This window comes from Erpetoichthys calabaricus, chromosome 16, assembly GCF_900747795.2.
Source record: "Erpetoichthys calabaricus chromosome 16, fErpCal1.3, whole genome shotgun sequence".
Classification (NCBI taxonomy): domain Eukaryota; kingdom Metazoa; phylum Chordata; class Cladistia; order Polypteriformes; family Polypteridae; genus Erpetoichthys; species Erpetoichthys calabaricus.
Genome location: NC_041409.2, coordinates 62,165,401 through 62,178,844, shown reverse-complemented (window position 1 = coordinate 62,178,844; position 13,444 = coordinate 62,165,401). Strand labels below are relative to the sequence as shown.

Genomic DNA, 13,444 nt, shown 5'->3' with positions numbered 1-13,444 from the left:
AATCAGCTAAATTATTACAGAGGGACATGAACAGCATGCAGGCTGGTCTGATTTATGGAAGATGAAATTTAATGTAAGTAAATGTAAATTATTACATTTAGGAAATACAAATGTTAGGTTTGAATACACAGTGAGAGATCCAAAACTACAAAGTACCCCTTATGAGAAGGATCTAAGAGTCATAGTGGACTCATCCTCTACATTTTGACAGTGTACAGAAATGATCAAGAAAACTAATAGCATGTTAGGTTAAATAGCACAGTATGTGGAGCACAAGTCAACAGAGGTCATGTATAGATTATACAATACACTAGTCCGGCCTCACATGGAGTACTGTATTCCGTTTTGGTCTCCATATTACAAAAAAGACATAACAGTTGTAGAAAAAAGTTATGATTTAAACTTGTCCAGGCCAAGGAATAGCAAAATAATTTAGGAAAGAAGAAGATCATTTTAATTTTGTTAATTAATTATCAGTTTTACAATTGGTAATGGTGGTAATTAAGTAATTCTGTCATACCTTTCTCTGAAGGAGGTCTCCAGCTATTAAACTTATGTCAATGTCAATTTATTTATATAGCACATTTAAAACAATATAGTAATGCTGTGGCCAAAGTGCTTTACAATAATAGAATAAAAGAAAAACAAAACAATTAACATAAAAACATAAATAGAAATAAAATATATGAACATAAGATGAGATACATAATAAATAGAAGTAATGTTATATATTCACAAAGAGGAAACCAATCAGTATTACTGAAGGTCACGGAATGCAACTGAATAGAAATGAGTCTTTAATCTTGTTTTAAACAGTTCAATTGTAGACGACTCCTTTATATGATGAGGTAAAGAGTTCCACAGGCGAGGCACAGCAGCTGCAAAGGCCCTGTCCCCCTTGCTTTTACACTTGGTACAAGGGACAACAAGAGACAACTGATCAGAGGATCTAAGCACTCTGGATGGCTGGTGTAAAACACACAGTTCAGATAAATAGGCAGAGGCAAGCCAATGTAAAGATTTAAAAACTAGCAGCAAGATTTTAAAATCAATTCGAAAACTGACAGGCAGCCAGTGTAAAGAAGCTAAAATAGGAGAAAGAGTCATACTTTCTTGCCCCAACCAGAAAGCGAGTGGCAGCATTTTGGACCAGCTATAACCTGTGTATCAGAGATTTGTTAATCCCAGAATACAGCGAGTTGCAGTAATCGAGGCGAGAAAAAATAAAAGCATGAGTAGCTTTCTCAAGATCCCTAGAAGATAAAAAAGGGTTGATCTTACCTAATAGACGAAGTTGAAAAAAGCAACTCTTGACTACAGAATTTACTTGTTTCTCAAAAGAGAGGTTACTATCAAAGGTAACACCAAGATTGCGGACTTGAGGTTTGGAAAAGACAGAGAAAGAGTCGAGAAGTCCAAGATCAATTTGGGCTTTAGCTGATGGACCCACTATAAGCACCTCCGTTTTATTTTGATTCAGATCAAGAAAATTATTAGCCATCCAGGATCTTAGTTCAGACAGACAGTTGTGGAGTTGATTTGTTGCAGAGTTGCAGACAGGAATATAAATCTGAGTATTATCAGCATAGCAGTGAAAAGAAATGTTACATTTCCTAAAAATCGCTCCAATAGGGTGAAGGTATATAGAGAATAAAATAGGACCCAAAATGGATCTCTGAGGAACACCATATTTAAGAGGAGTAGTAGATGAAAAAGAGGAATTAAAAGTCACTGAAAAGTGTCTTATCAGTTAAATATGACCTGAACCAGTTAACAGCAGCCCCTTTAAGCCCAATAAGATGTTCAAGCCGCATCAGCAATATTTCATGGTCAAATGTCAATGTAACTTGAAGAATACAATATATAAGTTGTATTTTGTTCTTCTTTCAATATATCTCCCTCAGTTTAAACAATAATTAATAACAAACGTACAGTTAGGTTAATAAATATTTGGACAGAGACAACTTTTTTCTAATTTTGGTTCTGTACATTACCACAATTAATTTTAAATGAAACAACTCAGATGCAGGTGAATTGCAGACTTTCAGCTTTAATTCAGTGGGGTGAACAAAACAATTGCATAAAAATATGAGGCAACTAAAGCATTTTTTTTAACACAATCCCTTCATTTCAGGGGCTCAAAAGTAATTGGACAAATTAAATAACTGGAAATAAAATGTTCATTTCTAATACTTGGTTGAAAACCCTTTGCTGGCAATGACAGCCTGACGTCTTGAACTCATGGACATCACCAGATGCTGGGTTTCCTCCTTTTTAATGCTCTGCCAGGCCTTTACTGCAGTGGCTTTCAGTTGCTGTTTGTTTGTGGGCCTTTCTGTCTGAAGTTTAGTCTTCAAGAAGTGGAATGCATACTCAGTTGGGTTAAGATCAGGTGACCGACTTGGCCATTCAAGAATTTTCCACTTCTTTGCTTTAATCAACTCCTGGGTTGCTTTGGCTGTATGTTTTGGGTCATTGCCCATCTGTATCATGAATCAATTTGACTGCATTTAGCTGGATTTGAGCAGACGGTATGTCTCTGAACACCTCAGAATACATTCGGCTGCTTCTGTCCTGTGTCACATCATCAATAAACACTAGTGTCCCAGTGCCACTGGCAGCCATGCATGCCCAAGCCATCACACTGCCTCCACCGTGTTTTACAGATAATGTTGTATGCTTTGGATAATGAGCTGTTCCATGCTTTCTCCATACTTTTTTCTTGCCATCATTCTGGTAGAGGTTGATCTTGGTTTCATCTGTCCAAAGAATGTTTTTCCAGAACTGTGCTGGCTTTTTTAGATGTTCTTTAGCAAAGTCCAATCTAGCCTTTCTATTCTTGAAGCTTATGAGTGGCTTGCACCTTGCAGTGCACCCTCTGTATTTACTTTCATGCAGTCTTCTCTTTATGGTAGACTTGGATATCAATATGCCTACCCCCTGGAGAGTGTTGTTCACTTGGTTGTCTGTTGTGAAGGGGTTTCTCTTCACCATGGAAATGATTCTGCGATCATCCACCACTGTTGTCTTCCATGTAGGTCCAGGTCTTTTTGCGTTGCTGAGTTCACCAGTGCTTGCTTTCTTTCTCAGGATGTACCAAACTGTAGATTTTGCTGCTCATAATATTGTAGCAATTTCTCGGATGGGTTTTTTCTGTTTTCGCAGCTTTAGGATGGCTTCTTTCACCTGCATGGAGAGCTTCTTTGACCGCATGTTGTCTGTTCACAGGAAAATCTTCCACATGCAAGCACCACACCTCAAATCAACTCCAGGCCTTTTATCTGCTTAATTGATAATGACATAACGATGGACTTGCCCACACCTGCTCATGAAATAGCCTTTGAGTCAATTGTCCAGTTACTTTTGAGCCCCTGAAATGAAGGGATTGTGTTCAAAAATGCTTTAGTTGCCTCACATTTTTATGCAATCATTTTGTTCACCCCACTGAATTAAAGCTGAAAGTCTGCACTTCAACTGCATCTGTGTTGTTTCATTTAAAATTCATTGTGGTGATGTACAGAACCAAAATTAGAAAAAAGTTGTCTCTGTCCAAATATTTATGGACCTAACTGTATATATCGACATAGAAGAAAGGATACAACACAGATGAGACAAACAAACATATAACGCAGAAAAGGCTGGTTCTAACTTACTTTGGCACAAATAAACAGTTTTACAATAACTTTAAGTATGGTGTCCAGTGTTGTGTGGAGTTTTTTTTTTTTTTGTTTTGTTTTTTGAGGTTGAGTGCACTCTTTCTCTTTGCAACATGGTCCTGTCTTTGTGGTGTGCTGTGTTTTTCTCGATTCACTGTTAAGCTTTCTGAGGTCTACTCTACAACTTCATGGTGAAAAGCATTGCTTTTCTGGCATAAAAGTTTAGATACTGAGGTTCCCTTCTTGAAGTAATGGCTGCTTATCAGTCTTCTCAGACTTAGCAGAGTGGATCTCAGCTTTGAACTTCTCAAAGAGGGAGCAGCTAACTAGCTTTTAAGTTTCAGAAAGGAGTGGGTTTCATAGAGTGCAAGAGTTCAAGTAGAGAGTTCAGAGATGAATGCAGCTGTTTTAAATGTATGTGTAACCTCTGGTGATTGGATTAAAGTCCCTTTCAGTTATAGTGTCTGCTCGTTGGTGTGTTATTTTGTCCATCAAAGTTGTCACTGGTTGAATTATAGTTCTTTGTTTGAACTTTGTTGTCCATTTGGCACATTCTGGTCTGAAGGGGCCTCTGCAAAGATGTCAGTTCAACTCTAATTTACACCTTTATTATCAGGTAAAGTATTGGCTTGTCTTGGTATGTATGGTAAGAGCTATAGTTAAGACATTTTTTGAGAATGCTAATTGGGGTGAAGCTGGATTTCTGCTTACTTGTTAATTCTGATGTTTTTAACAGGCCTTTAGGGCCACTAAAATTCTAGCAGAATGAGCTGTGCTTTACTACACTACACAGTGCTAGAGTTCCAAGTCCAATAAAAAAAATGCTGATTTTGGAAATGCAAGGTATGAGCTATTAGGAGAGACTGAAGGAGTTGAACCTTTTCAGTTTATGTAAATGGAAATTAAGAAGTGGCATGATTGGAGTGTTTGAAATTATGAATAGAATCAATACAGTAGATACCAAGTGTTACTTTAAAATAAATTCTGCAATAAGAACACATAGACATGGTTGGATGCTTGTTGAAGTTGTATTTCACACAAGTGTTCAAATTGGTTTTTTTTTTTTCCTCATGTGAAGAACTATAGAGACATGAAGTAAACTACCAAGTAGTGTGGTGAAGAGCAGGACTTTAATGACCTTCAAATCTTGACTTGATGTTATTTTTTGACAATCTAGGTGAAAAGGATTGCCATTTCTGATGGGGTGAATGCCCTGTTCTCATCAGTTTTTGGAATGTTCTAATGTTTTACTTTGAAGCGTAGATATTTTAAAATGTATTTCCCTATTTACTGCCTAATGCTTATCAAAGCTACTTCAATGTAATTATTATTTTTTTTATTTATAATTTCCAGTTTTCGTATTTTTTAGCTTTTAATTTGAATGGGTTGTACCCATTTCCAGTATAAATTTGAAATAGCGACTGATGCTGATATGTCTTTGTTTAATATTAACTTTAACTGAGCAACTGAACCAAGACCATATCATTAAAGAATCTTGGCCTCTGCTGATCTCATAATTCTTCACTGTATTTGTGTTGGTTTCTTTCCATTACAATTCCATCTTAAATGTGACCAGACTTAATGAATTTGAAGATACTCCAACAAGTCAGTTAACAGTAGAGCAGTTTATGAAAGTCGACTTGGAGGAAGAATGTGATCCACCATCTTTCACAGCAGGACTGAGGAAAATTAAAATTCAGCAGGTAAAAAGAATATTACCTTTTATTCACCATGTAAATGAACACAAACTGATTAAGATTGGAATGTGCTTTATAAGCTTTGTTAATACAATATTACTCTTAATATTAGAAAATTAAATGAATGTAATAAATTTCATGGTTTAATTAAGGTTGCAACAAACAACTATTTTGATAATTGATGAATTGATTGATTGCTACTTCAAAAACTTGATTAATCAAAGTTTAAAACACACAAAATTTATTTTAAAATTAAAACACTACACTTTTATCCAAATGTAACTCTTATAAAGGTATGCACATTATATGTGCCAAAAAAAAACCCCATTAACACATCTGCAGCTTTATTAGTGCTGTGCAGCAGTTTAGAACTACCATGCAGGTGCTATAGTATCACTCCATGCGGGATAAAGTTTGTCGACTATTTCATTGTTTAGCAACACTCAATGCATCAGAGGGTTCCCCTGATTGTTGATCTCCACCCTGGATTACCGCTTGTGTGCCTTTGCTTTGTAGCACTCTAAGCTTCTCGGAGGACTCACACTCCAAAGTATCCCCCACTTCCAACCCGCTCTGAAAGATTAAATCCGTGTTGAATCTGCACATATGTTAGTCACATCAGCTTTTTGGCATATGCATATTTAGGCACTCAAACACACTAAATACATATGCATGTATTCTTCCTTTAGGTTTCAGCATTATGTTTTATTTTTTTATTATTTCTTTTTAGTTGTACTTTATTTGTAGCTAATGCATTTAGTAAGTTCAAATTGGAAAAAGATACAAACAAATTAAATTGTTCAGCAATGCTAATATTTGATTCCTTTCCTTCTATTACTTAGTAAAGTTTGTATAATGTAGGCACCATTATGTATTTAATGAAGTGTTTCTTTTGTTTTTTGTTTTAAGATCGAGCAGGAATTAACCAAGAAGATCCAGGATGTTGAAGGTATTGTAATTGAGAGTAAAGAAATGTATATTCACATACAATATGTGTGAAGTTCCTATGAAAGGTATTCATCCCTTTGGAAGTTTTCACATCTTATTATCATTGTATGCAACAATGAATTACAATGGATTTGATTTGACTATTTTGACATTGATCAGCTCTTTAATATCAAAGTGAAAACTCTGCAGAACATAAAATAATTGATCGCATAAGAATTCACACCCTTCAAAATCAGTATTTAATAGATGCACCTTTGGCAGTCATGACAGCCTTGAGTCTGTGTGCACTTGTCTCTTTCAGCTTTACACAACTGAACACTGCAATTTTTTTCAGTCTTTTTTTGCAAAAATTCTCAAGCTCTGTCAGGTTACATGGAGATTGTGAATGAACAGCCTTTTTTTTAAGTCCAGCCACAAATTTCCATTTGGATTGAGATTTGGACTCTAACTCAGTTTCTCCATGACATTGGTGTTACAGGGGCAACACTTGTTGTATGTGTAGTCTCCCCAGTCTCAGCCCTGTAGCTTGTAAATCATTCAGAATTCTCCTTTGTCTCTTAATGGCCTTCTTCACTAGTCCTTTTCCTGCCCGATCACACTGTAGCTAGCCTGCTGTAGGCAGATTTACAGCCATACTCTTTCCATTTCTTCATAACTGATTTAACTGGACTCCAAGGGATATTCAGTGACTTGGTTTACATCCCCTGACTTGTGCTTTTCAATCCCCTTTTCACGGTGCTGTGTGGAGTGTTCTTTTGTCATCATTGTGTAGGTTAGGCCACCATACTGACTCACCATAAGTAGGAGCTTCAAAGTTAAAGTGCATTTACAGTATCCTACAATCATTTGAAGCCCTTTGACTACAGTAAGTTTATCTCCATTGAACTAAATCTGTGATTTCTACAAACAATTGGCTAATGATGATTTTTGATGTGTCTTATTAAACAGGATGCCTGCTTATATATTAATAATATTTTTAAATTTTTGACAACTTTGTATAGATATGATTTCACTTTGATATTAAAGAATCTTTTTCTGTTAATCAGTGTCAAAAAAGATTAAATAATCCACTGTGATTTTATAACAATAACGTGAAAATTGCCAAGGATGTTAATTCATTTTATTGGCAGCTTATGAGCACATTAATATTTAGTGTTTATGATGTACAGTTATTTCCCTTCACACGTTTCTGTATACATAGAGTGCCTTAAAGTATTTAACTCTCTTCCTTTTTCTCACATTAGATTAGTAATTTTACTTTTAAGTTGTGCATAAATTTTCACAGAGCCAAACTTTCCTTTGAAAGTGTGAGTACAGTAATTTTGGACCTTTGTATTGAAAGAATGGATTTAAACTTACACGATACTTTAAGCGGGTGACTCCCATATTTCCCACATAAATTAAGCAAAAAAAAATTAGGTATATTGTTGAAGTGATATATTATACCTAAGCAAATTTAGACTTGCAATCCTAGAAATTTTCTTTGAATCTGATGACTTCCATTTTATGACAATTATTTAATGTTTTAGCCTTTTTGGTTTGATTAAATATGATGTGCAAATCCCAATTCATTCTTATTGGACTGGTGCCTATTTAGGGCTGCTTCCTGGCTTGTGTCTGGTAACACTGGTATAGTCTGTGGATAAGTGAATTAGAACATGAATGGTCTGAGAAAACAAACTGAAAACCCGTACTGGGTCCTAAATACTTTAGCAAAGCCAGGGCACTGCAAATAACACTCTGGTTATAATTATATAAAAAACATTTACATGCATTGCAGCAGAATGCCAAATTCTGCATATAATAATGAATCAGGTTTTCTTTTTATCTTAATTACAGATGAAATTGCAAGTTACCAAGATGAAATTGAGACTGAATTAGAGAACAGTCGCCCAAAGCTCAAAGGGATGTATGCCTCATTATTAAAGGATGGTATGTATTGAACTATCAACTTTTTCTTTATTATTAAACTGCCTCATACTAGAGCTGTGTACTTCCCACGTTTTGTCATTATTTGTACGTTCTTTTTACCAAAAACATTTTTTCATTATATATATTTAGCTTTTGTCATTAATAATTCTATAAACTGAGGGAGATGAAAGATGAAAAATGTAAAAACTTACTCGCAGTGTCAATGTGAACATCACAAAAATGATCAAAGTCAACAAGCATCCCTAGGATTCTTATCTTTGAAAAGGTACAGAAGCTGAACAAAAAATAGTAGAAAAAAATCTCCTTCAGTTTGGGGAATTCCATGAATGTCTGTTTCTTTACGTTTACTGTACCCAGATTAAGAAAATCTTTAATACCTGATTCTTTAAAATATGGAGTCTGAGCCAAATGCAGGTGACTACAGACCAAGTCACCACACCACCTTGTGAATCTGTAGCTTGTTATACTGAAAGGTGTGGATGAAATGCTAATGTTTCTGTTCACAAATTGTCTGATGTATTTTTCCTTGCCCTTTCCATTTAAAGAAATGTAGTTAAACAAATATTTAAAAATGTACAGAGATATCCTATAAAATATTTCAACTAAATACATTTCCTTGCTTTTTTCATGTTCCATCTGTTACTTTTTTGTTTTCTCTCTAATGGTATTTTTCTCACTTTTCATTGAACAGTCTCTGTTTTTTGGTTTCTTCTAGTGCTGGGCAGTATACCGGTTCATACCAAAAAACGTTTTTTATTTTTGTTATGATATGGATTTTTCTTATACCGGAACACCGGTTTAAATAGCCTAAACAAGGTTCGGAATGTGGCGCAGCAGGAAACTGTTTAAGGGGGGACCTTTTTCACTGCTGCACCGCTAAACAGGCATGTAACGGAGTACATGCGTTAGTGGAGGTATTGAGCGATGAAAATGGACAGAGAACATTCCTAAACGGAAGCTGTAGCAGACGATAAAGTTGAACATGATGACACAGAAGACCTTTTGATGAAAAAAGGTGCCGTGTCTGTTGTCTGAAGATACTTTGGTTTTAAAAGTTTGGATGTGGACCATTATGTTCAAATGTGTGAATACTGTTTCTATACTACTGGATAATACTGCAAGCCAAGTTGTACTTGTTTTATTTTTTTTTTTTCAATACTGTGTAATGTATCTGGTTACTAATAGTGTGTAATAGTGTGATGATGCCGGTCCCCTACAGACTCCCTCTTCCCACATGGGAGTCTGTTGAACCAACACAGTCGATAGTTATGACCGAGATGAGCTGAGAAAAACTCATTGAAGCCAGGGGATGGTGGAAAGTGCTCAAGTGCTTTTGATAAAAACAGTCAAAAGTAAAACCAAAAGTGTCCATTGTGTAGTGTTCAGAAAAATACAGTACCCAAATAAATAGCAAATCCATAAAACCAGTGAAACGTGAAGATAAAATCCATAATAAATAAATCCATTAAAATGGAGGTTAAAATGCAGTCTCTCTCCTCGCCCGATCACAGCACACCACCTTCTGTCTCCACGGCTCACCCTTCACTGGCGTTGCTGGCGGAACCTTTACAGCACGAACTGCTTTCTGCCAACCCCTGCCTTGGTTGCCACCACACTGCGCAGCCAGACCGTCCGAGGTCGGCACACCTCCCGTCTTCCTTCACGCTCACTCAGTCTCTCCTCGGATCCATTGGGAGGTCTTACATTTCGCTCGCCCCACTCTACATGCTTAGTCAGTGGGGTGAACCAGCCCCTAGATCACCTAAGCCTGTGCCCCCTCACAGAGCCCCAGCTCATGCTGCCTTCACCTTCCTGGTGTCTGGATTGTCTCCCATGACTGCCTTTTCCCTTCTTTAACCTCCTTGTGTTCTATCTTTTCTTTTTTCCTTCCCCCTATCCCGCCAGCCCATAAATATACGTCACTGTGGGTGCAGCGCCTTATTCACACGCTGCAGTAAGCCGATCAAGCAATTGAGAACGATCGGGTGCCCCAGTCACCTTTTTTTTTTTTTTTTTTGAAGCCGCGGACCCACTATACCACAAATAGCATTATAAATGCAAGTTGCAGTTTTATTATTTATGTATATGGCTTAGTTTGAAGCAAGGTCCATATTAATGCAATTTGCCTTATTGACAGTTCAGTTGCACTTGTTTTATTTTATTTTGGTAAATACTTTGTAATGTACCTGGGCTTGAAGTTTTGAAGTACAGTAATCCCTCGCTATATCGCGCTTCGCCTTTTGCGGCTTCACTCCATCGCGGATTTTATATGTAAGCATATTTAAATATATATCGCGGATTTTTCGCTGCTTCGCGGGTTTCTGCGGACAATGGGTCTTTTAATTTCTGGTACATGCTTCCTCAGTTGGTTTGCCCAGTTGATTTCATACAAGGGACGCTATTGGCAGATGGCTGAGAAGCTACCCAACTTACTTTCTCTCTCTCTCTCTTGCGCTGACGTAGGGGGGTGTGAGCAGGGGGGCTGTTCGCACACCTAGACGATACGGACGCTCGTCTAAAAATGCTGAAAGATTATCTTCACGTTGGCTATCTTTTGTGCAGCTGCAGCTGCTTCCTGAAGCGACATGCTGAACGGTGCTTCGCATACTTAAAAGCATGAAGGGCACGTATTGATTTTTTTATCTGTCTCTCTCTATCTCTCTCTCTCCCTCTCTCTCTCTGCTCCTGACTTGGGGGGGGGGGGGGGGGTGTGAGCTGCCGCCTTCAACAGCTTTGTGCCGTGGTGCTTCGCATACTTAAAAGCCAAACAGCACTATTGATTTGTTTGCTCCTTTGAAGAGGAAGATATGTTTGCATTCTTTTAAGTGTGAGACTGAACTGTCATCTCTGTCTTGTCATGGAGCACAGTTTAATCTTTTGAAAAAGAGACAAATGTTTGTTTGCAGTGTTTGAATAACGTTCCTGTCTCTCTACAACCTCCTATGTTTCTGCGCAAATCTGTGACCCAAGCATGACAATATAAAAATAACCATATAAACATATGGTTTCTACTTCGCGGATTTTCTTATTTCGCGGGTGGCTCTGGAACGCAACCCCCGCGATGGAGGAGGGATTACTGTAATAGTATTAGTACTGGAAGTTGCACTATTATTTATTTTATTGTTATTATTTATTAGTTTAAATATTATGCAGTTTAATGATGGTAAAGTTGTTTAAAAGTCACTTTAATGTGTCATTGGACAGATATTGTTAACATTAACAGAAAGTCTAGTTGGTTTTCAAAAAATATTTACTATTTATTCCTTTTCTAAGACATGTTCAGTGCAATACAACTTTTGACAAGCACCTCTGGATATTTTACTAAGTCTAAATGCCTCTTTGGAGGGTTGACAATATGTTGTCAAATTTTTAGTTAAGTTGTTTGCAAAATTTGTTCAATAAAAAGGTTCTATATTTTGACTGCAACTGTCATGCAATGTGATTCCTTCTCTTCATTAGTGCCCCCCTCCTTGAAAACTATCACTTTATGGGGCCATGCAAACCTGTATTAGTACTTGTGTGCACATTAAAATGTTTTTTTGTACAATTCTCATGACAGTGGAATAGGTTATTTTTAGTTAGCAGTAATTGCAGTGGAAAATGTGGTTAACTCATGCATGGGGGAAAAAAATACCGTAGAATACCGTGAAACCAGTATAATTTTGAAAAATTCTGTGATACAGAATTTTGGTCATACCACCCAGCACTAGTTTCTTCTACCAAAGTACAATGCTTACTTGTTATAGATATTGAATGCTCATTTTTGTTCTGTTTCTATCTTGTTTATGCAATTTTCATTTGCTTGTTAAAGTAATTTACATGTAGAGGCATAGTAATTATGTTAAATGGTACCTCTGTGTTAGACAAAATTAGAAACAAGTTAATTATTTTTAAAGTTTTGTTTGTTTCTAATATTCTATTAATTATATATTAATTTTATGTAAGTGTGCATTGATTTATTGTTTGTATCGTATTTGTTTATTATTTTTCTTGTTAATTTTAAATTATTTTTCTTTTATTCTGTTTTTTGATATCTTGTGAAGCACTTTGAGCTGTATGCTATGTATGAAAATGTACTATTGAAATAATTGTTGATCTCTGTCAATGATATGCTTTGTTTCAATTGGTATTTGCTATAGTGAACTTTAAAAATTGTCAATGTTTTTTATTTAATCTAAGAACTGGTAAATGTAAACCAATTCTGTTTCAGACTCATTGGATGATAGCAGTTCTTTGACCTCTGGAATTCATGGTGAATCAGAAGCAGAAGATGAAGAACTCACAGTGGCATCTAATCATCTTAGCAAGGATTTGTATAATAAAATGCAGCAGAAAAACCCTGAAAGTGTCGATGGACAGTGTCAACCAGCCTCCAAAACCCCATCCCTCACTTCATTGCTGGGTCCCTTACCAACTGCTGCAAGTCTCGGCCTTACAGAATCCATTAAGGAATGTATAGAAGACAAAAAAGAAAGTAGTAAGTATAACTATATTCATTTTTCTTATTATCTGCATTTTTTAAGTTTTCACAAGTAGTTTGACTCTTTCAATGTAACAAGATCTGATGTAAAAAATGACAGTTTTTGTGGTGAAAGGTTGAGAATGGACTTGTATAGGAATGCAAAGCAAATGTCTCATATTGCACTTTTAACTTTGGAAACTTGCATAATCTTGTCCATAAATTTTGTTAATGCATCTTTACTATTGTAAAATTAACATTAGCTCTGTCCTTTCTCTTACTGTTCATGCTATTTATGGACTCCATAATACATTTGTTATATTGTTAATTATATATTATGAATAATAATTTAGAAACTAATTCCTATGTAAGACTACTACTAATTTATCAAGAAAAAGCAAGCATGTTGTCATGAAGTGTTTTTAGATACTGTTTTATTCCATATAGGTATCATTTAGAATAATTTCCCTGCTACTTGTATTGCAGTATACAATTTTGTGTTTGTTAAGCATATTTTCATGAAATTGAATTATAAGAAATCTTCTAGAAAGCCAATGTATCTCCTACAGTTGTGTGGAAATTAGCATGCCTTGTCCTGGTCATCAGTGGCTTTATTCATTTAGTTAAGCCTAACCATTGGCGATAGAAACACTGACAAATATGCCTGCAGTAGACAGACTAGTAGTTTTAGAGCTGGATGAAATAAAAAGAATCTTAAGCTTAGGAGTAAAATCGCATTCCCTGCTCTGGAA

General features: G+C 36.1%; 1 protein-coding gene across 3 annotated transcripts in view; it reads left to right on the top strand.

Moving 5' to 3' along the window:
• Positions 1–13,444, top strand: part of brf1b (BRF1 RNA polymerase III transcription initiation factor subunit b) — a 329,557-nt gene that overhangs the window by 183,074 nt on the left and 133,039 nt on the right. For all 3 annotated transcript variants that reach the window (XM_028822170.2, XM_028822169.2, XM_051920111.1), the window contains 4 exons: positions 5,233–5,359; positions 6,263–6,302; positions 8,141–8,233; positions 12,444–12,710. In XM_028822170.2, coding sequence (XP_028678003.1) covers positions 5,233–5,359; positions 6,263–6,302; positions 8,141–8,233; positions 12,444–12,710 — 527 coding nt within the window. The remainder of the gene's footprint in view (positions 1–5,232; positions 5,360–6,262; positions 6,303–8,140; positions 8,234–12,443; positions 12,711–13,444) is intronic.